Genomic DNA, 22,110 nt, shown 5'->3' with positions numbered 1-22,110 from the left:
GATCCTATACTAGAGTGCCAGCTCCCTTGGCTTCCAGTCCAGCTTACTATTAATGCACCTGCAAAAGCAGCAGAGGATGGTTCAAGAGCTTGGTCCAAGGCACCTACATGCGAGACCTGGATAGAGTTCCTGTCTCCTGGCTTTGTACTGGCCCAGACGTGCTTGATGCTTGCTATGGACATTTGGAAAGTGAGTCAGTAGGTGAAACATCTCTCTATATCTCTGTCACCTCAAACCATCACTGATCTACCTTTTTCTTAAAACATCTCTATTCTTATTTGAAAGAGAGATAAAGCAGTGAGTCCCAAATGGCTGCAATGGCCAGAGCTGAACCAACCCAAAGCCAGGAGCCAGGAGTTTCTTCCAGGTCTTCCACATGGGTGCAGAGATGTAAAGACTTGAGCCTTCTTTGCTGCTTTCCCAGGCCATAATTAGGGAGTTGGAGTGAAGCACCCAGGACTCAAACCAGCATTTATATGGAATGCCGGTGCCAAAGGTAGAAGGTTAGCCTACTACATCATGGTGCCAACCTTACTTTTCAAATACATAAATGAATATCTAAAAATAAACACAAACAAAATAATAATGAATTATAAATGAATTGAATGAAATGTATACACAAAAAGATTTAAAATTTGGAAACAAACCTTACATATGTTAATATATAAACAAATCTAGATGTTCGTGTACATAACAGAAATATTATATATTGACAAAATTAAGTACTCACTTCACTGTGCTGATAGACAAAGCTAAAAGGGCTTTCTTGGGGAAGACACTTAGTGCCAGGGTTAAGACATCTCTTGGGATGCATCTCAGTCCATAGCAAAAGTCCCACTTGTACTTCCAATCTAGCTTCGTGCTCATCCTCACCTGAGAAACAGCAGTTGATGGTTCCAGTAATTGGGCCCTTAACACCCCTGCATGAGACCTGGTTGGAGTTCCAGGTTCTTGGCTTTGGTCTGGTCCAGCCCTGCCTGGTGCAGTCATTTAATGAGGGAGTGAATCAGCAGAGAAAAATCTATGTCTGTGTCTCTTTCTCTCCCTGTCTCTCTACCTTTCAAATAAATAAATGTATATATAAATACTTTTTAAAGAAATGCCTTCCTTTTGATCAAGCTGGAATTCCCAAAGGAGATAGAAAGCCACATATGTCTTAATAAATGAGGAACTTATGAAGATGGCAAAAGCCTGTTAGAAAGGACATCTCAAAGGCAACTATGTGAGAGCCTGATGGAGGAACAAGACAGGGGGACACATTGTTGGGGAGAAGCAGGGTGCATGAAGGTGCACAGACACAGGCAAGAGTATAGACCTTTCTACACTCCACAAAGAAATTCAAGATTAATGTTCTAATACCAGAAGATCACTGGTGATTTCGGAACAAAAAGATGAGATGATATTGTCTACTGCCTGGCAGTACATCAAAACAGGAGTCCCTGATGTCAGCCTGTCTTCCAAATTCAGCCTCGCTTCTGTTTTCATCAACAAAGTTTAATCGAATACAGACATGCCATCATTAATGTATTGACTTGTACACTGAGAAATAAGGCTTAACTATGTCAATCAGTGGATTCTTCAAAGACCTCAAAGTGTTTGGAGTGGCAAGATTGACAGTGATTCATAACTGTTGAAATATCAAAACCACTTGAGCAAGAACCTCAGAGCATACCCTACATCCGGGACCTGAGGAGGGTGGGAAATTGGGTGGGCCTTCTCTCTTAATACCCCCTTTAAACATGAAGGAAACAATATGAAAAAAATACTAGTCTTACCCACTTTCCTATAGCCCTTGAACCTTTTTACCCTAATTCACTATGTGAAGATTGTCAAAATATAATTTTAAAAATTAATTTAAAATAATTAAATAACAAAAAAAAGAGAAATAAGGCTTAAAATATTTACTATCCGGGGGCCCGACATGATAGCATAGCAGTTAAAATCCTTGCCTTGGATGCACCAGGATCCCATATGGGCACTGGTTCTGATCCCGGCAGCTCCACTTCCCATCCAGCTCCCTGCCTGTGGCCTGGGAAAGAAGTCGAGGATGGCCCAAAGCCTTGGAACCCTGCATCCATGTGGGAGAGCAGGAAGAAGTTCCTGGTTCCTGGCTTCGGCTTGGCTCAGTTCCAGCCGTTGTGGCCACTTGGGGAGTGAACTATCGGACAGAAAATCTTCTCCTCTGTCTTTCCTGCTCCCTCTATATCTGCCTTTCCAACAAAAAATAAATGTTTTTTAAAAAATCTTTACTATCTGTATCTTCTCTAAAAAGTTTGTTGTCCTTATTTTAAACTGTAAATTAGAGGCAGAAAGGGATGGAATTAGAAAGATGATCAAAGGTGCTGTTACTGTAGCACCATGGCTAAGTCTCCTGTGCTGCTAGCTACCCATATGGGAGCTGGTTCAAGTCCCAGCTGCTCCACTCCTGATAAAGCCCTCTGCTAATGTGCTAAAGTTGTGGAAAATGGCCCAAGAGTTGGGACCATGTGGGAAACCTGGAAGAGTTCCCTAGTTCCTGGCTCCTGGTTTTGGTCTGATCTTAGTTCTGGACATTGTGGGGAGTGAACTAGTGGATGAAAAATATATCTCTTCCCCCTCTCTCTGCCTTTCAAATAAATAAAATAAATATTTTTAAAAGATCATCAGAAATAAAAATTAAGAAATGGGGATATATTACATACTTCAAGATGCACACAAATCAAAGTTATATCTGACCTTGACTGTTAGTCCCATTTTGCTGAGGCTTCAGTTAAGCAACGAGCTGAACCCGTTAGCAACACACAGCAGCACTTGTGAGCTCTGAACCCAAGTCTGGCAGTCATCAGAATCCAAGAGTGTAACTGAGGTTGTATCGCTATTCTTGCTGATCTCATTGCCTGGAACAGCCATCCCTGCCCTTTTCACTTCATTTCCTAAGTGGATTTCCAGAAGGTGTCTACTCATCCTCCAAGCCCAACTAAAACACCACTTCTTCTTCACAGCTCTCCCTGACACTTCTTGTCAACAGGTAACTTTTTTAAAGCTTCCTCTATTTTAACTATCTACAACAGTATTTATGACAGGTCTTCATAAATGTTGTTGGAAATGTGCATTATATTTTCATTCCATTTTTTAGGAACCTTTTTAAGTAGCCCTGTTTATAACACAGTGTGATCAAAAGAATATATGCCTTTTGGAGGAGCCAAACTGACTGAAGCTCAAATGATGATTCTGCTATATATTTGCATTGTAACCTCAGACAAAATATAAACTTCAGAGACCCTCAAGATGCTTAATTTTAAAAACAGAACTGATCATTCTTAGCACCTCCATTCATTTAACCATCCAGTCATCCTTTTATTCCATCACCCAATACTTAAGGTATGCCTGCATATGCAGGGCACAGGGCATAGAACAATGAAAGTCGGAGGCGCCACCTCTGCCCTTGCCTGGTTGACAATCCAGTGACAGGACAAAGTTCCGAGGGGGGATAGTGTCATTAAATCCCAGGTGGCATGGAGGAAAGGTTACGGAGCAAGCACCATGATCCAACCCAGACTCACAGGTCAGGTAAGGATACTGCAGAGCAAACAGCAATTCAGCAGCAAGTGTCATAAAAATAAAACATAGCAAATCTTCAAGACACATACCACAAGTAATTTCAATTTAATAAAATACTTCCACCCTGCCCACGCCATAATTATATGTCCCTCATCTGAAACCTCCTCTAAGTGTCAGGGAGGGAAGGAGATTTCTATGCAGTGAGTGGGCAAAAGCTCGTGCAATGTGCTGGGCAACTGAAACCGCAGAGCCCCCAGGAGAGGCCAGATTAATGACATTTTTAAAAAGCCTTTCTATTTCTCAGCATTCTGTCCCAATCAAAAGGATTCCTGAACATTTATTCTTGTTTTCTGTGTTAAAACATTTAATGACAGAATAAGGAAATCATTTTTACATTTTTTCTGGGGGCTGAACTGCTGTAGAGTGAAAGAGCAATTGCAGCTTTCAAAAGAGATGCTAATTGTAGCTTTTAAAATATTAGGCTCCCTCTAAATACCCGTCATATCCTCCTCCCCTAAGAGTTTCTAGGTCTTTCTTAAAGGTGCGAGCAGAATATTGCCAGGCATGCTTCATTTTCCTACCTAAACGTCTACAGTTACGTTTGTTGAACAGTCTACTTCCATTTCTTCAAGTTTTTAAAGCTCTCCTCTTCAGAAGGACCACAGAGATGGACAATCTTACTGGGACAACAATGCACAACTATTAGAAAATCTGCATTGGATCATCAACAAAAACGATGCACAGCCTCCAATTAGATCCCCTAGGAAGTGGGAATTTCCTGCTTCGCTTAGATTTCCCACCCACCCTCCCTCTTGCAGGAGATTTTCTGAGCAAAGAAGCAAGAGGGAGGCTTTCCTGCGAGAGACCGGATGCTTCTTACTTCTTTTCAGGCTGAGAGGAAAGACAACGTAGTCAGGCTGGCAATTCTATTTATAAATGCTTTTCTTTACAACAAGATGGCAAATTCCAGGGGGGGGGGAAGTGGTGGGGAACAGCAGTTGCCCACACAGACTATTATTTTAAACTCCATTATTGGAAAAATCCCTCTATTGCAGCCAGAAGAGGGATGAGAAGGAGAGGAGGTGAAAACTAACAAAATATGGAACTAGAACAAACTTGAGTTATATAAACATCATGAGGCGGTAACGGACCATCTGAAGCCTCTTGCTTGCACCAGAAAAATTGAGAACCAGAAGAGGTAAAATGGTATTCTTGCTAAGTTACCAATGCTCTGGCACACACTTATAAACATGTGTGACAGAAAACCTTTACTGATAAAATCTACAAGACATTTATGCATTTATCTATAATGAGTTTTCTGAAAATAGTAAGTATCTATACAGTGGTCTTAAAAAGAGGCCGATCCTCAATTCACTTTCAAAAATATTAGCTGAATCCCTGCAGTGAGGTATGTGGCTTATAAACAGTGATGAAAACTCAAACACGTTTATTTCACTTCTAATCCTCAGTTACATGGATCTAAATTTTCATGATAAACAGGTAGACAGTTTACACAATGTGTAGCATCCCATCAAGGGGATGACAGCCGCCTGGAGCCCTAACGCACCAAAGAATCTACAATGATGCTGAAAAGAATCTGTGGGACTAAAACAAGATGGGAACAATTACACGTGCCCGACTCCTCTAAGGGAAGTGCTGCATGTGAACAGAAGTGTAGGCGGCATCCAAGCATCAGGTTGAGGTGGGGGCTGGGGTTGGGAATGTGTCCAATGCACCCCGATGTGAAGAAACACATACATGAGCACACAGCGCATGCTCAGGTGAGGAAGCACCTTCATGGCTTCTAAACTGGCAGGTAAGGGAAGTGGGTTCCAGGAAGGATTACCCACGGGGCACTGTTTCGTTGAGTGGATGAAGAGCAGCACTGGCCACCAAGCAGTGTTTTTGGCTCCTTGGAAAATGACAATGGGGAGATGAAAAGGGGCCCAAGGGCAGCCTTCTCAGGAGCCCTCAGTGTCAACTGATTCCTCAACAGGTGGACTACATTTCTCCCCTCCCACTCCCTGCCGCCATTTTGAGTGTGTGTGTGTGTATGCATGCTCCTTTTTCTTCTGAAATCAAGAGTCACATTCCTATAAATCTTAATAGTCCCTGAGGCAATGAAAGAGCAATTCTTAGCAAGGAGTTAACCTACATCTTTTGCCCTGGCCAGGATCACTCATTGGTGAAACATATCTAGAGATCTCATCTGTCTCCAGCACAGGGATGGCTGGATTTCCAACACCTCCTCAGTATTCTGCCTACTCCTCCCCCTGTAGCCCAGATAGCTGCCTCTAAGCCATTCCATTCCATTTGCCACCTGAGGCAGAGTCAGTTCCCTGCAGCAAGTGAATTATTCAGGGCCCAACACTTGCTTCTGGGAAGATACTGTTCTCTTAGCATCTGCCAAGTGTCAAGACACCAAAAATCCATTCCTTGATACAGGATATGGAAAAACCCTCATCCCTAATACCAATATAACCAAAGCAAATGTGTCCTAGCCAAAACCAACCAGCACCTAGCTTTCTACCAGATGTTCAAGCTGATTTGAAACTTAACTGAAAAGTTAAATCAACAGAGTCCATGCTGAAGGGAATGAAAGCTGCTTCCCTCCCAAGAAAAACCACTCAAAAAGGAGTGGAGCAAGGAGGGAGGGATAGAAGCAAGGAAGAAACCCCAGCTGAAACTTGGCATTTACTTGACGAGGAGCCAGCAGAATGTAGTTCATGGACAGTTTGACAGCCCAGAGGGAGGACACCAATCAGAAGGCTTCCTTGGCACTATTAAACTTCTTTGGTGGCAGCCTCAGCTGGGAAGGTAAGGCACAGAAGTTGCGTTCAGGATTCTGAGGATCAAGAGATGGTGTCTGCGAACTTACGGGGATGGAACGGCTCAGGAATCTCGCTGAAGATGAAGAAAGGCCAGGGTAGGAGGGTCGGAAGACGGTGGTGGGCTCTTCGGCCTTGGTGCTGAGGGGGCCCGGGGGGCTGTTCAGATTGCCCCCGCTGCTGCTGTTGCTTCTGTTGTACTGGTTGTTGTTGAGCTCTGGGTAATTTCTGGTGGCCGGCTGGGAGCTGCCATTCAAGAGGTTGGTGAACGGGCTGGCTGTGAAACCTGCCTTAGAGGATGAGCAGGTCTTTTTGTTTTCTGGATCATCTGCTGCAGCATTCAAGTTCCCTAAGGAGCTGGCTAGCCGGGAGTTTATGGAAAAGCTGGATGGAAGACACGACACGGGGGAGGGGAGAAAACACAGACAACAGTATAGGAGTCTATTCACACACAGCTTGTGCTCCCAAGACGCGTATGCATGACACTTAGGGACTGTGATGAAGACAACTCTGGCCGATGCACACGGGGACAGAATGGCTGCTCAATCACCCTGGGTAGTATTATAGGTGTCCTTTAGTTACATGTGGCAGGTTCCTTAGTCAAAAGGTTCCTACAGGCTGGCTACAACACTGGTGATGGGGAACTAGAAAATCTAGTAGGTTGTATTCACCCTGAAGCAGCAAAGTGTATGAAAATAACTTTATAAGGAGTGTCTAAGACAGACATAAATACAAAAGTTAAATTGGTCATGTTCAGTTTCACTACATTAAAAATCTCCATCCATTGTACTTAGCTCTCATCTACATCAAGTAAGAAATGCTTACACTACTTATCAATCCTATGAGCAACTGAACTCCTATTTCTGGGTCTCCTAAGTCTGCCAGAATGTCTTGCAACAGCCCTTCCACAGCCTGGTTCCTGCAATACGAGACAGAAACAGAGCCTCACCAAGACCAACTTTTTTGTGCGGTTTCTCTCTTTTTCCTTTGTCCCCTCTCTTGTCTGACAAAACCACAGCCAAAATCATTGCTTGCTACGTACTTTTTTTTTCTAACATCTAGTCAGTACCTTGAGAGAGGGAGAAAAAAATTACCTTCTGCCATTGGCGCCTGAGGACAAAGTACCTCTGTTTATCCTCTTGGCTGTCGCTGAAGGGGACAAAGCCACTTTTGAGGTCTTCAGAGTACTTGCAGATCCTTGCGGGGAAGAGCTTAATCTTTGAGGAGAAAAAAAAAATGGACAACATGTCACACTCAAGCTGCATTAGTTTAAACACTCAGCAACCTGCTAGGACACGATGGAGTATTAAACCTTAAAGACAGCAAGACAGACCCTAATCATGGTGACAGCCTCAGCCGCCAATGCTGACAGGTTCCAGGACACAGTTCATGCCCGCAGCTGCCAAAGGAGGGAGCTGACGCAGAAGCATGAAGAGAAAAGTAACCCATTCAAAACGACTCACTTAGCAGAGCAGGAATCTAAATTCAGGGCTCAAGTCCTGCTCTTAATCAGGACCTTGTCTTCCCTGGTCACCACCATGGATTCCACAAGCTATTGCTGACTCTGCTTCTTCACAGTCTGAGACTTTCCTTGCCTTTGCCGCCTGCACCTGCCCTAGGTGAGGTCATCCTTAATCATCCTTTACTATTCTTGATCTTATTCCTCAACAATTCAATGGAACACCTGTAATCATATGTCACTTCATTGCTTGAACCCCAGTGCCCATAAAGCCTTATTTATTCCTTTATTTGTTTGTTTATTTATTTATTTATTTATTGGCCTAGCTTTAAAAATTCTCCAGAATCATGGAGTTAGCTCTGTGGCATGGTAGGCTAGGCTTCCACTGTAAAGCCAGCATCCCATATGGGCACTAATTTGAGTCCTGGCTGCCCCACTTTCAAACTGGCTCCTTGCTTATGGCCTGTGAAAGCAGAAGACGATGGTTCAAATCCTTGGGCCCCTGAATCCACATGGAGACCCTAAGGAAGCTCCTGGCTCCTGACTTCAGATGGGCTCAATTCTAGCCATTACGGCCATTTGGTGAATGAAACAGTACAGAGAACACCGCTTTCTCTCTCTCTCTCTCTCTCTCTCTCTCTTTCTCCAATACAAAAAATAGATCTTTAAAAAAATAAAAAAGGACCCAGTATGATACCTTAGGGGCTAAATCCTCACCTTGCATGCACTGGAATCTCAGGCACTGGTTCTTAACCAGCTGCTCCACTCCCCTTCCAGCTCCCTGCTTGTGGCCTGAGAAAGCAGTATACTATGGCCCAAAGCTTTGGGACCATGCTCTGAATGTGGGAAACCTGGAAAAAGCTCCTGGCTCCTGATTAACTCAGCTCCGGCTGTTGCAGCCACTTGGGGAGTGAACCAGCAGACAGAAGATCTTTCTCTCTGTACATCTACCTTGCCAATAAAAATAAAATAAATCTTTAAAAATAAATAAATAAAATTCCTCCAAAATCTGACACTTGCCTCTCTGAGCAGGCTCCTCCACCCACACAAATGCCTGGAGTTTCCTGAATGGACTGCTCCCACATCTGTATCCACCTGGCACCTGCTATTTTCCTCGCCAAGATAGACAAGACAAGCTCCTCGCATCTTCATCTCTCTCCATTTCGCACCTCTCCTGACTTCCAACTGTTGCTTATCCTTTAATTGTCCATCCAGTGGTTACCTCATGTGGTGACCCTTAAGCAGGTAAGCATCCTGATTCTGCATATACAGGAATACTTCAGAATTTTCATAGGAAATGGAATTCAAAGGAGAGCTTAAAAATATTCAAAATCCATGTATGTGAGGGGGTTTTCAAAACCTTCATGAAAATGCATGTATGAAAAAACTGCATAAATTTTGGATTTTTTTGCTCATAAATAAACTTATCTTTTGATTCCATTTTCCCAAGAGCATTTGAAGTACCTTCACATTATCATAATAAAGCAGACATCTTTCCCCTTTCAATGTCTGATGTTCATCAATTCCCCTCACTTGATATATGCCCCTGAAGCACAAATGTTCGTCTCTCACTCTGATTCCCAGCAATCTCCACAAGAGTTAGACTCAGAGCAGGTGCTCAGAAAATGTTTGTCAAGTAGACAAAAAGCAAACAGCATTTGCTGGACAACCAAGCTCACTCAGATTTTATTTTGAGCAAGTTATTTGGCGTAGTTGAATTGTGTATTCCTTTCTGCTTAAAAAAACAGCTTATTTGTTTGTAGACTCTTCCCTTCATCATCTATCCTATTTGGAATCCAAACAAAACCTTTGGGACATGTTTTGTGAAAAAAAAAAAAAAAAGAAATTGTGTAAGCAGAGATTCAAACCTTCAGAAAGCTCCCACAGAACAGCCCTAAACCTAAGCATGTATGTGAATGAAGAAGTGAAGTGTGACTTAGCATTTTCCCTACGTCGTGCCAAATTGGCCAAACCTGTATACACTCCTCACCACATCCTATACTGAACCTGGTATCACTGGTACCTGGAACCACTCTGGGAGTGATCAAGTGACAGCTCTCCAGATAAAATCACTGATGTTTCCTTCTCAAGTGGACGATGGAAAAGAAACCGGGGAACAAATATAGGGCATTTCAAAACATTTGTGGAAAAATGGAGTTTAAAAACGAGTTTCTTTTCATGCAAAAATATTCTAAAGCCCATAACCAGGTTTTCATAATCCATATTTTCCAGGAACTTTATTAAGACCTCTCACACATGTTGCCATAAAAGAATGCTAACAGGAATGCAAGGCAAGAATCTAGAGCTGGATCAAAAGGAATGCTGCAGAGCACTGGAGTTTGTTAGCGATGTGTGTGAAGGGAGCACACGGCACAGTGATGTCACCACCCAGCCAGCGCAGGGATACAGCCCCCTCTTCGGGGTCAGTATTATGAATAAAATGCTTGCAGCAACATGAAACTTAAAGGCAGTGTGGTATAACTTATTGTCAGAGCTCTGATACTTGAGAAATATCTCTACAAGATAAAGTACCTGAAAGGCTGGGACACTGTTCTTGGGGGCCCTTTCACGTCATCTGACCTGCAGAGGACAAAAACAAACGTTCTCACATCACTAGCCTCACACACAGGAAAAGGCACATCTACGCATTAGACCAGTAAACATCTGAAATTTAGTAAAAGGAAAAAACATGCAAGTAGATGTTAGTAGTCATCTGCTGTATAAAATAAACCCTAAAAACAGCAAAAAATACATTTTAGTCATTTCATCTGAAAGCATTTTGCTTTATAAGAATACAGTAGTACTTCTTGAAAAAGAGTCTGATGGAATCATGATTCCTTATGCAGAACTAAACCATTGTAGTAAAATGGTGAGAATCTGTCAGGGGTGGGAGTTTGGGGGGGGGAATCTCAGTCTATACAAAATTGTACCCATAATTCAAAATTTCAAAATAAAAAAGTATATATACCAAAAAAAAAAAATACAGTAGTACTGTATCCACTCAGGGAAGACAATTCAAAATGAATGAAATTCATGCTGCTGTTAGGAAAACTAAATCCCAAGAAATTAGAAAACGTCTGAAATTTTTTTAAAAAACTTAATGTAACATGTTTTCTAAAATTTATGTAAATTAAATTTTCCCATTTCTTCTCCATACTTATTTGCCATGTTAAATTTCTCCGACTTATCCTTTGTTTCTCCCTCTGATTTCCTCAAATATAAATCTGTTTGACATGTATTTTAACCAGTGTAAGATAATTGAAGAGTTTGAAGAAAAAATGGCTAATAAAAAACTCTGCTACATAAACTAATCCAAAGAACCTTCCATACACTAAACAAGCCATAGTGCCTTCGCTCCAATTCAACAGAAAGTGCATTAACCTGTTAGACATTAAGCAAGCAACCCAAACTCGGGTCATGTGGCACATGTTCTGCATTGGCTCTGTTAACCATCTGTCACCCTATCACAGTTCCTGGCCCACAGCAGGTACTCAATAAAGGGTACCTCTCAATCTTTCAGCAGCAACTAACAACTATCACTAAGCACCATCCTGTCATCCATTCTCATGGTTCTACAGAAAATCATTATCTCCTAATGATCCTTTTGCTCTTACATCAGCAAACCAGGCACCAAGGACTCATCTAACTGAAGTGTTAGGATCCTCTTAGATAACACGTGGGAGCTCTCAGTTCACTGGGAATCTATTTAATGTTCATCATGTTGGCAAAGCATCCTTCCTGCTATCCTTGTCCTTTACCAATTAAGTCAAAGTAGTTACTGTGTATAGTAAGGTCTTGTTGCACTTTATATTGCAGTAAAGAATATTTGTATTTACAGATTTTTATAACTACAATGATCCTTAAAACTTTAAAGAAAAAAAAAACAGATATTTTCCAAACATTGTGGTCAGCAGTTAAGGTCCACTAACGATTCTGACGAATCATCTCAGACTTCAAAATCAAGGTGGTTTAAAACTTCATAGGTAGAAACAAGACACTTGTTTAACTCTCAGAATACCAGGTAAACTCAAGAATTAGGATATATCAAAGACTGATAAAATATTTTTCACCCCAAAAATCTCAGAACACCAAAGAGACTTTGCCACAAGACTAAAATTCCACCCACAAAAGTTCCAAACAAGATTTAGGATCAAGTCCCAGAGCTAACTGCCTAGCAGCAAAGGGTACAATTCCACAGACTGAAATGCCACAATTAACTTTCAACAAACTTCTAAAATGTTGCTATTCCAACAGTGATAGAAAAAAAAAAATAGTAAATAAACACCACAAAAACAGTAATGAACCAAAGATACATGCAGCAAACTTGGTATTTATAGAGTAACATTCAATGCTGAGAAGACAATATCTGTGCACAAATGGAAGCACACCACAAATTGAAACGCGTAAAATTGATGTACCTAAATGCACAGGACGGAGAAGAGCGTGGCTGTCTCTGACTTTTTAAGGCACGTAGTTTATCTCCCTGGGTTATATTATTTTTCATTTCCACATCTTCATCGTCTTCTAGATTATTCTGGGAGGGAAAAAACACATATTCCACAGGAAAATCATTAACAAACATTTTGTTTTATCTGAATTTCATAACAGAGAACAGATTGTGTATTATAGAAACATTTTACATGCCGTTTTTTAAGTCAGTTGAAGATAGGAATATTTCAGCCTTAACCAAATTTATACTAAGGAATGTTTGTCTATTTGCCCATCATACTCAAAGTTAGAAAAGCATGGGTATGGACACAAAAAAAATATAAAAGTAGCTGTATTTTACAAAGGACCATGAGCAAGGAGTCTCTGATGCAGACACAATGATAGTCTAGAATACAGCCTAGACACAGACTGGTTCCACAGACACACTACAGATAGGCTTCCAGACTCTACCAGAAGCCACAACTGCAAATTCTGGAACTTGTTTACAGACACAAGATAAAATAATTTAGCATATCTACACAGGAGCTCATTAACATTACTGATCCTCAGTCAAAGCACCTGAGAACCTTCTAGAAGCAGTCAAAGGCTTAGGGTCACTAGATAAGAAAACATGTTTCCTTTGAAGCAAGTATGGGAAATACAACCACTGTTTTGCTCTCACAACTACCCAGGGAGGAACATACTTGTTATCCTAAATTTAAAGATTGGAAAAAAAATAATCTTGGAAGTTATGATTATCTTTACTGCTCCCCAAACTTTAAATGTCAGGGCATCTTTAAATTGGATTCCTTGTGCCCAGATGCAGTGATCATTCCAAAATATAGGTCATCACACAGTGATACTGGCCCAGCAAGTTGCTATTTTCCTCACCTGAAAAATCGAAGGGCTTAAGTCACTGAATTCCATTCCAACCATAACAGTCCCTTCCTTTGTTAGAGCAAGAGCTTTTTAATTTTAATTTTTTAATTAGTTTTTAACAAATTCAGTATGATTTGTGGATACAATTCTAAGAACACAATAATATTCCCTTCCTCCTTCCCTTCCCCTCTAATCCTCCTACATACACTCCTTCTTTCCTTTCCTTTTTTAAATTTTTGAGATAACATATTATATTTACATTACAATAAAAAGGCTTAATATTTTAGTGAACAAGAAGTTTAACAAGTAAAAAGTAAAAAGACTCTGGTTTAGTGGGAATATGGACAATGGCTACTAGTAAGAACTTCTACTGGATGAAAAATACACAAAAAACCAGTCCTATTCTAGTTGTCCTGATAGAAACACCTCTTCACTCCCTGACCCTTATAGCTAAGTCTCAAAGAGGACAGGTAAAGCAGGCCAGTAACCCAAGATCATCATGGAACAAGATCCTTAGAGTCACAGAGATCTCCTAGAGTCACAAGTTGACCCTCTTAAAGGTCTCCAGGAATTGTTTTACCATTTAATTCCATCCAAACAACCCCAGTTAAGGAAGAAGCCCTCACCACCCTGGAAGCCTGCAGCAGTAGAAATCAGGTTTGCCAGTGAGATGATACACTTGAGACCATCAGCTTCCCCTCAGCCAACTGCAGCAAACACTGAACAGAGGGTGGCGGTGGCGGTACGAAATAGTTCTACCTGATAAAAGGATCAACACATAGCCAGGATTTGTAGACTCGGGAACAGAAGCAAGATGTACATAAGCTCTCTTAAGAAAGGCCAGGATTGCCCCTTGAGAACCTGATTGGATCCTTATTTATCCCAGTTTTATTGCCAACTCTGTGCTTCTGTGGACATCTGAAAGGAAACTTGTTTGTCCCTCCAACTTGGAGTTTCTTTGTGCTCACACCTCTGTGAGCCCTTCAAAATTTTAAGACAAAGTGATCTTCGGTCTGTAATTCTAAAATTAAATATCCCGTAAAATGTAAAGATAGAACAAAGATATTTATTTTTACTGGCCCCCAATGCAATCTTTCTAAGTAAATCACTGTAGCATATGCTTCAGGAAAAAAACAAAAGAAGAAAAACAGAGATCAAGGAAAACTAGGAACCAAACTGAAGAGATTGCAAGACACGTCTGATATAAATTCCTCTGAAATTCCTCCTATGCTGTGCATAAATCACCTAGATATTTCTGCCTTATAAAAAGAATATTATAATACATGATGATTTGTCCCATTTTTTTTCACTTAAAAATATTCTATGAAAGTGTTTCTGAACAAATAACAAAGATCTCTACAGTATCATTTTAGTCATTCATAAAATTCCATCAGCTAGCTACGTCAAAGTTGATATGCTAGGTCTGGCTATTCTCTCTTCCATGACTACCAACAATCCCAGGACACATCCTCTCACACACCATGATGTTTAAGAACTGTCCTATTATCTCCCCCAAGACAGATCCATGGAAATGGAATTTCTTAAATTCAAAGTATTCTTCTATACATCTAACTAGCAGCATTTAAGAGCCTTAAAGTCCCCAATCCCAATACTGCATGCATGTCCTTAACACATTTGATAGACAACAATAACATCTCATCATTTAAACTTCGGTTCTTCAATTTTTAGGCACATAGAACTCTTTTTATGTTTACGAGAGGGTTCTATATTATTTAATTTGTATACGTAGCATTTTCACATTGATTTGCAATAAGATCTTCATACATTTAAAACTGCGTTTACATATGTTAGAAATATTTCCTCCCACTTGATCCCTGTGAGGCGGATTATTTCAAGATCGAGAGTGGGAGTAGATGTTACAGGTGTTACAGCTACTGCACTGGTCTGATGAGAGATTGGATTCCAGAGTCAAGTTTGGCGTAAGTGAAAAGAAGGGGAAAAGCACAGGCATGCAAACTGAAATACCAATCATGTTTTTTTGTTTTTTTTTTTTAATCTCGACAGATCTCTTTTTTTTGTTTCTGTGACTACGGTATAATCTTTGCAATATTTTTATGACTAACAGGTAAAGAACCTATAAACTACAAAATTCTAACTAATATTGATTTAAATTATTTATTCATTCAGTTAGTCATTTATTCATTTATTTGAAAGACTAAGTTACAGAGAGGGGGGATGCAAAAGTAGAATGACAGGTCTTCCATTGCTGATTCACTCCTCAAATGACCACAGCAGCCTGGAGGTGGGGATTCATCCAGGTCTCCATCCAGGTCTCTCACACAGAAACAGGGGTCCAGGCACTTGAGCCATTTTCCACTGATTTCCCGGGCACCTTGGCAGGAAGCTGGATCAGCAGTGGAACAGTCAGGACTTGAACTGGCATCCATATGGGATGTCAGCACTACAGGTGGCTGCTAACTCACCACACCATAGCACCAGACTCTAAACTAAATTTCTTTAAGTGAAAAGGAAACAAATACTTTCTCACACAATTGAAGATTCTTACTAAGATTATTAACTGCTTATGTGAAATCAAAATATGTTTGGCATTGTTCCATTCATAATTTCATTTAATATTATTATGATCCTTTGTAAGTACAAATGTGTTAGAAACTTAGGATTTTGTATCAGACATACCTAATTTCAAACACTGATGTTTTCATTTTAATGCATGTCCTAAGGGAAAATTTCTAACAGTAATAATCTTTAGTTGAAATGTATAACCAATGGTAATGTCTGTATCACAGGCTCATTGTTGTGAAGATACAATAAGATAGTACACGGCAAAAATCAGTGTGTTCAATACATACTAGCTAATACGGAAAATAATACGCTTAAACTTCGTGGTAAAAAGATCAGCTACTGCTTGTTATTCAAAATATATTTATATTTAAATTTAAATTACAAAATTAATTAAAGGATACATGAAAAAGGACTCTGAACTCTTGGAACACTGAATAAGATGTAGACATTAACAGAACCAAATATTATATTGAATAGGTGACTGATTCTGTAACATTTACCAGTTCACAAGCACTGGGTAGAACAGAAGGAGCTTATTAGAAAATGCAGTTCCCCATAATATGAGGTATAAATTGATCTCACGACTTGGCAAACTAGGGCAGTTGGCAGATTTTTCCGTCAGAGACTGTTACTCCTCTTTTATTGAAAAGGCAGATTTAAAGAGAGAAAGACAGAGAAAAAGATCTTCCATCTGCTTGTTCACTCCCCAAATGGCCGCAATAACCAGAGATGGGCTAATCCAAAGCCAGGAACCAGGAGCCTCCTTCGGGTCTCCCACACGGGTACAGATTCCCAAGGCACTGGGCTGTCCTCCACTGCTTTCCCAGGGCATAAACAGGGAGCTGGGTGGGAACTAGAGCAGCCAGGACACAAACCAGTGCCCATATGAGATCCCAACAATTGAAAGGGGAGGATTAACCAATGGAGCCATTGTGCCAGGCCCCATTAGGCCTCCTTTATACCAAATTCATTCCTGGCCATGACAAATGAATACACTCACCAATAGCAACATAGAGAACCCAAACCTTGTTCTCCCTTCTCTCAAGGTACAACCTGTCACCCTGAGGACTTACAGCACAGATGTGCTTGTCCTGAGCTAGCCAGGCACAGGCAGAGCCCCTCACCCCTAAATCTATAGAAAAGAAACTAAACTACATGACTGTTGCCGAAATGTGATGAGGAAGCTGAGGCAAGGGAAGAGCCTCAATTCTCTATTCCTGCAAAGGGAACAAGGAAGTTTCTTGCTTCAGCAATTGTCTTTCAGAGGTCTTGCCATCACTGTTTTTTCTTTTGGATATCAGATGATCTTGTATAAATGGAGAAAAGTGACAGAAAACTAAAATACCTAAAGAAGTACAATCTAAAGATGCACTTTTTCACTTAAAGAATAACCTACAGACATATTTTATTCCACCAGCAGTTCTATCTGTATAGAAATGATGAACAAAATTTTAAAAATTAAATTGTACCCATAGATTTCATTTGGGTAAAGTAATTACTAACCAACACATCAAGAAAATGGTGGCAGAGTAAGCTATTGGGGAGGCTATGGAATGGACTGTTCAGAAATGATCTATCAGAAGAAAATATGGCACTTGAGGGAGTAAAGATGGAAGGGAGGTAATGGGAAAAGATATAAATAGAGAGTTTGGAATAGAAATGAGTAAAAATAGCAGTGAAAGGGTTGGAGGATAGAGATAATGGAATTTTTAGCAGACTTGAAGTCATTTGGCTAGAAAAGGCAACAGGATCACCTCTCCGGTTCTTCTTGGCTCTCAGATGTTGAACCTGTATGATGTCAAGGCAGGGAGAAGACAAGGATACTTTCTTTATAGTTACTCATTTCTGACCAATAAAGTTCTAGATTTTTGATCAATAAATGTTTAGATTTAGCAGAGTCCTCCAAATTTGCCTTCCCTCCCTCCCCACTGCCTCTGGTCTTCCATCCCTGCCCACGTGGAATCTATTTAATCATAACTCCATACTGCAGCCAGAGTGATCTCAGCAAGTACTTACAGTGGACTCTATACTTCACAATAGCTCAAAGATGTGCTCAAAAACACTACATCCTTGCTTACCTGACTGCCAATTTATGGTTGACCACTAGTAGCCCTTTATTTAATTCATATCTCTTAAATCAAAAGCATCTATAGATCCGTGTGCTAGTACTGATCTATAGCCCTAGAATTAGAAAGGGAAGGTAAAAATATTGTAATTGTGGGAGAAATATTTCAGGAGAGGGTAGTTAAGGTTTTGTTCATAATTGCCGTATGTGATATTCTAAAGCCACCCTGAAGACTTTGTGGAGAAGCTCGTGTGCTGCAAGAGGCCTCATGGGAGAGTGGCCGAAGCTGGAGCTACAGCATCCGGCTTCAAGTGACAGTTGTGCCATGTGCTATGTGGTCTTGGCTAAAGGGATTGACTTTCCCTACCATAGCTATATGTTAAGAACACATGCCCTGTAACAACGGCAATTTGCTACAGTTTTTGTAAGGATTATAAGGATGTAAAGGAGTTAGAACCATTTCTGGTACATGCTATTTGAGTTGTTCCCACAATGGCTCCTCATTTAACTCAAACATTTGCACTTTAAATAAAGTACTCTACATTCCATCTCCTAAAGCAATTTTTAAATAACTCACATCCTTGATGGACATTAAGCCCCCGAATGTCAAAACGAATACTTATTGATAAGACCAGTTTATATTTCAGTACCAAGTGTCATTACTAAGGTTAGATCATCACCAATTTCACGTCTCTGTTTATCTTTTTTTTTTGTGAAGCTGTAAGCGTTATTCACTCATTCATGTAGTATTCATTAAGATCCTGTGGACCAGGAATATGAGGATACTTCGAAAAGCTCATGAAAAATGGAACTAACAGAGTGAGTTAAAAAAAAAAATGTGGAAAATTTCTGTAGACTTAGAAACCAAAAAAATAGCCTACTTTAAATCTTTTATTTTAAAAAAAAATAATAAAAATAAGGCAATCTCTAGAGTAGCATTGCAGTGTCCTACATATCAGAGTGCTGGTGACTCTGTTTCCAACCTAGCTTCCTACTAATGTTCCAGGGAAAATAGCAGGAGATAACCCAAGTGCTTAAGCCAAATACTTAAGCCACACATGGAGACCTTGATGGAATTGCTGGTTCCTGGCTTTATCTGCTCCCTAGCCCTAGTCATTGAGGTCATTTTGGAAGTAAATAAATACAAGTGCATTCGGTCTCTCCCCTACCTGGCCCTCTCTCTCCCTTTCTCTCTCTTTTTCATTCTGCCTTTCAGATAAGCAAATAAATTTTTTAAAAATACAATCGTACTGTACTCTTTACCCTTCCAGCGATACGTGTTAATTACTTTTAAATTCAACAAATTGGTGCCTAAAAAGAGCATGAGAATGAAGTGTCCCAGCTACAAGACATTAATTTCATATAAATTATGTTATAGAAAGCACTATGTTCCCACAATGTAAACATGTCTCTCAGAAAGAGTGATACATTTTGTGCTTGCTTTTCAAAATTCATAACTTAAAGCTCTGTTTACTGGAACTCAATCTGGGACAGAAATGCTAACTAAGCAAGGAAGAGTCCTTCCTTAGCTATCACATCACCTTCAAGTGAGTTCAGATCCTTTATTGTTTGCTTTTAATGGGCCAAGCTACAACACAGAGACAAGAAAAAGTCAACAAAAGGCTTTGAACATTGGCATGACCTTGGCTTGGCTAAGATTTACATTTAATCAGGACAAATGAGTCACACTAGAAAACCATTTCATCTGTGGTTGTCCTAGGGAACATGAAAACACAGTTCCCTCGGTGGTCTCCATTCTTTATCCTTGAAGAAAACTCAAGCCCCCTGATTTCTAAGCGCTCTAACTAAAATAAACATGTTCGGTATCTTTAGTTAAGGCTATCACTGACCTAACAGAACTGGGGTGTTCTTCCCAGTCTGAGTTTCTTGAGGGGCAAATCTTGAGTCACAGTAGTATGCTTCAGATCCCTGCCCAAGTGTGACAGAACACTGAAACACTGCTCACCCATACGTGTGGTTCACATATTTTAGCAGGTATCTTTATTCCTCTAGGGAACTGATTTTACACAGATACATACACACACTCAAACACATCATATATATAATGTATATATTATATAATATATAGAACAAACCAAGTAGAATTCAGGTACTTAGCTCCACCTTACGTGTCATACTACAGAAGGAGAATCATTTGGAGTTGGATGCAAACGTCGTCTTGATCTGCCACATGAGACCCAGGGACCTGATGACTTGGACTGTCCTCCAGTGCTTCCCCAGGCCATCAGCAGGGAGTTGGATTAGAAGAAGAACCTCAGAAGTGGAGCGGCTGGGACTCAAACTGGCACTCATGTGCTATGGGTGGCAGTTTAATCAGCCACACAAAAGCACCAGCCCAGATGCCCACGTCTCATAATGGCTCCTACTACAAAACTCTACTTGACGTTGGGGAAAATATTCTGAGATCTCATTTTCTTATTGACATAGGAAGGAAACTAAAAGCAAATGACTTCAAGTTTGCTTCTAGTTCCAAAAATGCTCATGATCCTAATTCTTTTTTCTTTTTTCTTTTTAATTTGTTTTTATTGGAAAATCAGATACACAGAGAAGTAGTTCTTCCATCTGTCAATTCACTCCCCAAGTGGCCGCAAGAGCGGGCACAGGGTCCCAGGCTTTGGGCTGTCCTTGACTGTCTTCCCAGGCCACAAGTAGGAAGCTGGATGGGAAGCCCTTTTATGAACTGGCGCCCCATGGGATCCCAGCACAAGCAAGGCAAGGACTTTAGCCACTAGGCTACTATGCCAGGCCCCATGATCCTAATTCTTAATAAGTTACCTCTATTGCTAATTCAACATACCAGGGTATAAGAGAAGAAGCGTCAATTTGGCACAGCAGTTAAGACAATGTTTGGGATGACAATATCTCATATCAAAGTGCTTGGGTTCAAATTCCAGCTCTGCTCTTGGCTCAATTCCTGCAAATGAGCCCCTAGGAGATAGCTGATGATGGCTGAAGTATTTGGCTCTCTGCTACGCATGTGGAGAACTACATTGGCTCCTGGCTCTTGTCTTCTACCTGATCCAGCCGCAGAAAGCCCAGAGGAAGATCCTCTGCCTGTTGATTCACTCCCCAGGTGGCCACAACAGCTGGAGCTAAGATGATCCGAAGCCAGGAGCCATGAGCTTCTTCCTGGTTTCCCACATGGGAGAAGGGTCCCAAGTCTTTGGGCTGTCCTCAACTGCTTTCCCAGGCCATAAGCAGGGAGCTGAATGAGAAGCGGGGCCTCCAAGATTAGAACTGGTGCCCCACGGGATTCCAGTGCGTGTGGTGAGGACTTTATCCCACTAGGCTATCTCAATGGACCCATAAATGGATTTTTACAAAAGTTATCTATCTACCCATCCATCTGTCTATTTAACTATCATTAACTCTTTCAAATAAATCCTATAAATAAAATGTATAAGAAAAAAAATGTAACTTTGAAATCAAACATATGTATTAAACATGCTGTAATATACTAAGGCTAAAATATCTATGATATGTTTTTACCATAAAATAGAGATACTATTACCTTACCCATCAGGTGGATATGCAGACGAAGCTAGATAACATAAAAACAACTATTTGAAGTGATACACTTATAGCAGAATCTCAATTTTTAAAAAAGTTACCCCAATTCTGTTTTCAACTCTGTAAGTACTTCAGAAATCAGCATAAACTTGAAGTTTTCAGAGCATCATTTGTTACACATACTTCTTCAACTGCCAATTTAAATCTTTTCTTCTTGATATATATTTCAGTTAGCAAGTAGAAAATGTGCTTTTCTATTTTCTTTCTGTAAATATTCCCCATACCAGAATAGTCTCTGTACAGATAATTGTACTCCTTAAATTACAGATTCTTTCCTTTTTAGGATAATTGGTTTCTTTGCTCCGCTTCAGGTATTATAGACACATGACAACACACCTGAAACTCCGTTACTCCTGGCATCTCAGAGAAAAGATATAGCTGTGTGATACAAACACAGCTGAGTGATGAGTTCATGCTATTAGTTGAAGGAGATAAACTCTCTGGGGAAAACTCACCTCTCCAAACCTTTCCATGTTTTGTATTTTAGATAAGTTTCCACCAATAGACATATCATCCAAGCTAGACAGAATTTTATTAATACTTCCTTCACTGGATGGTCTATTTTTCAGTTTGGATCGGAAAATGTCTCCTTGGACCCACAATGATGCTTGTTTTCTGTAAAAATAGAGAGAAAATCAACTCTAAAATAATGTACTATCATCTTAAAATATAATGGGTAAATTGAAGATTAACAGATAAACATTCATAAATCACACTAGAACAATTATGAAATCTCACAGTAAAAATAAGTCACTTTTAAACACTAAAGTAAATCA

At 40.3% G+C, this 22,110-nt stretch overlaps 1 protein-coding gene across 4 annotated transcripts in view; it reads right to left on the bottom strand.

Annotated features, from left to right (window-relative positions):
* CDC14A (cell division cycle 14A) overlaps window positions 1-22,110 on the bottom strand; it is a 165,168-nt gene that overhangs the window by 12,904 nt on the left and 130,154 nt on the right. For 2 of the 4 annotated variants that reach the window (XM_040998412.1, XM_040998415.1), the window contains 5 exons: window positions 21,790-21,949; window positions 12,246-12,361; window positions 10,360-10,407; window positions 7,463-7,585; window positions 6,226-6,752 (listed from right to left, as the gene is read on the bottom strand). In XM_040998412.1, the coding sequence (XP_040854346.1) occupies window positions 6,302-6,752; window positions 7,463-7,585; window positions 10,360-10,407; window positions 12,246-12,361; window positions 21,790-21,949 (898 nt within the window). In that variant the 3' untranslated portion in view covers window positions 6,226-6,301. Of the gene's footprint in view, window positions 1-6,225; window positions 6,753-7,462; window positions 7,586-10,359; window positions 10,408-12,245; window positions 12,362-21,789; window positions 21,950-22,110 lie in introns of those variants that run through there. The other 2 variants (XM_040998413.1, XM_040998414.1) reach the window with 2 other exon arrangements.

The sequence above is a fragment of the Ochotona curzoniae genome, unplaced genomic scaffold (genome assembly GCF_017591425.1).
Source record: "Ochotona curzoniae isolate NIBS_2020 unplaced genomic scaffold, NIBS_Ocur_1.0 scaffold_1037, whole genome shotgun sequence".
NCBI classification, from domain to species: domain Eukaryota; kingdom Metazoa; phylum Chordata; class Mammalia; order Lagomorpha; family Ochotonidae; genus Ochotona; species Ochotona curzoniae.
Note: the sequence above shows the minus strand (reverse complement) of the source record. Positions and strands in the feature narration are given on the sequence as shown.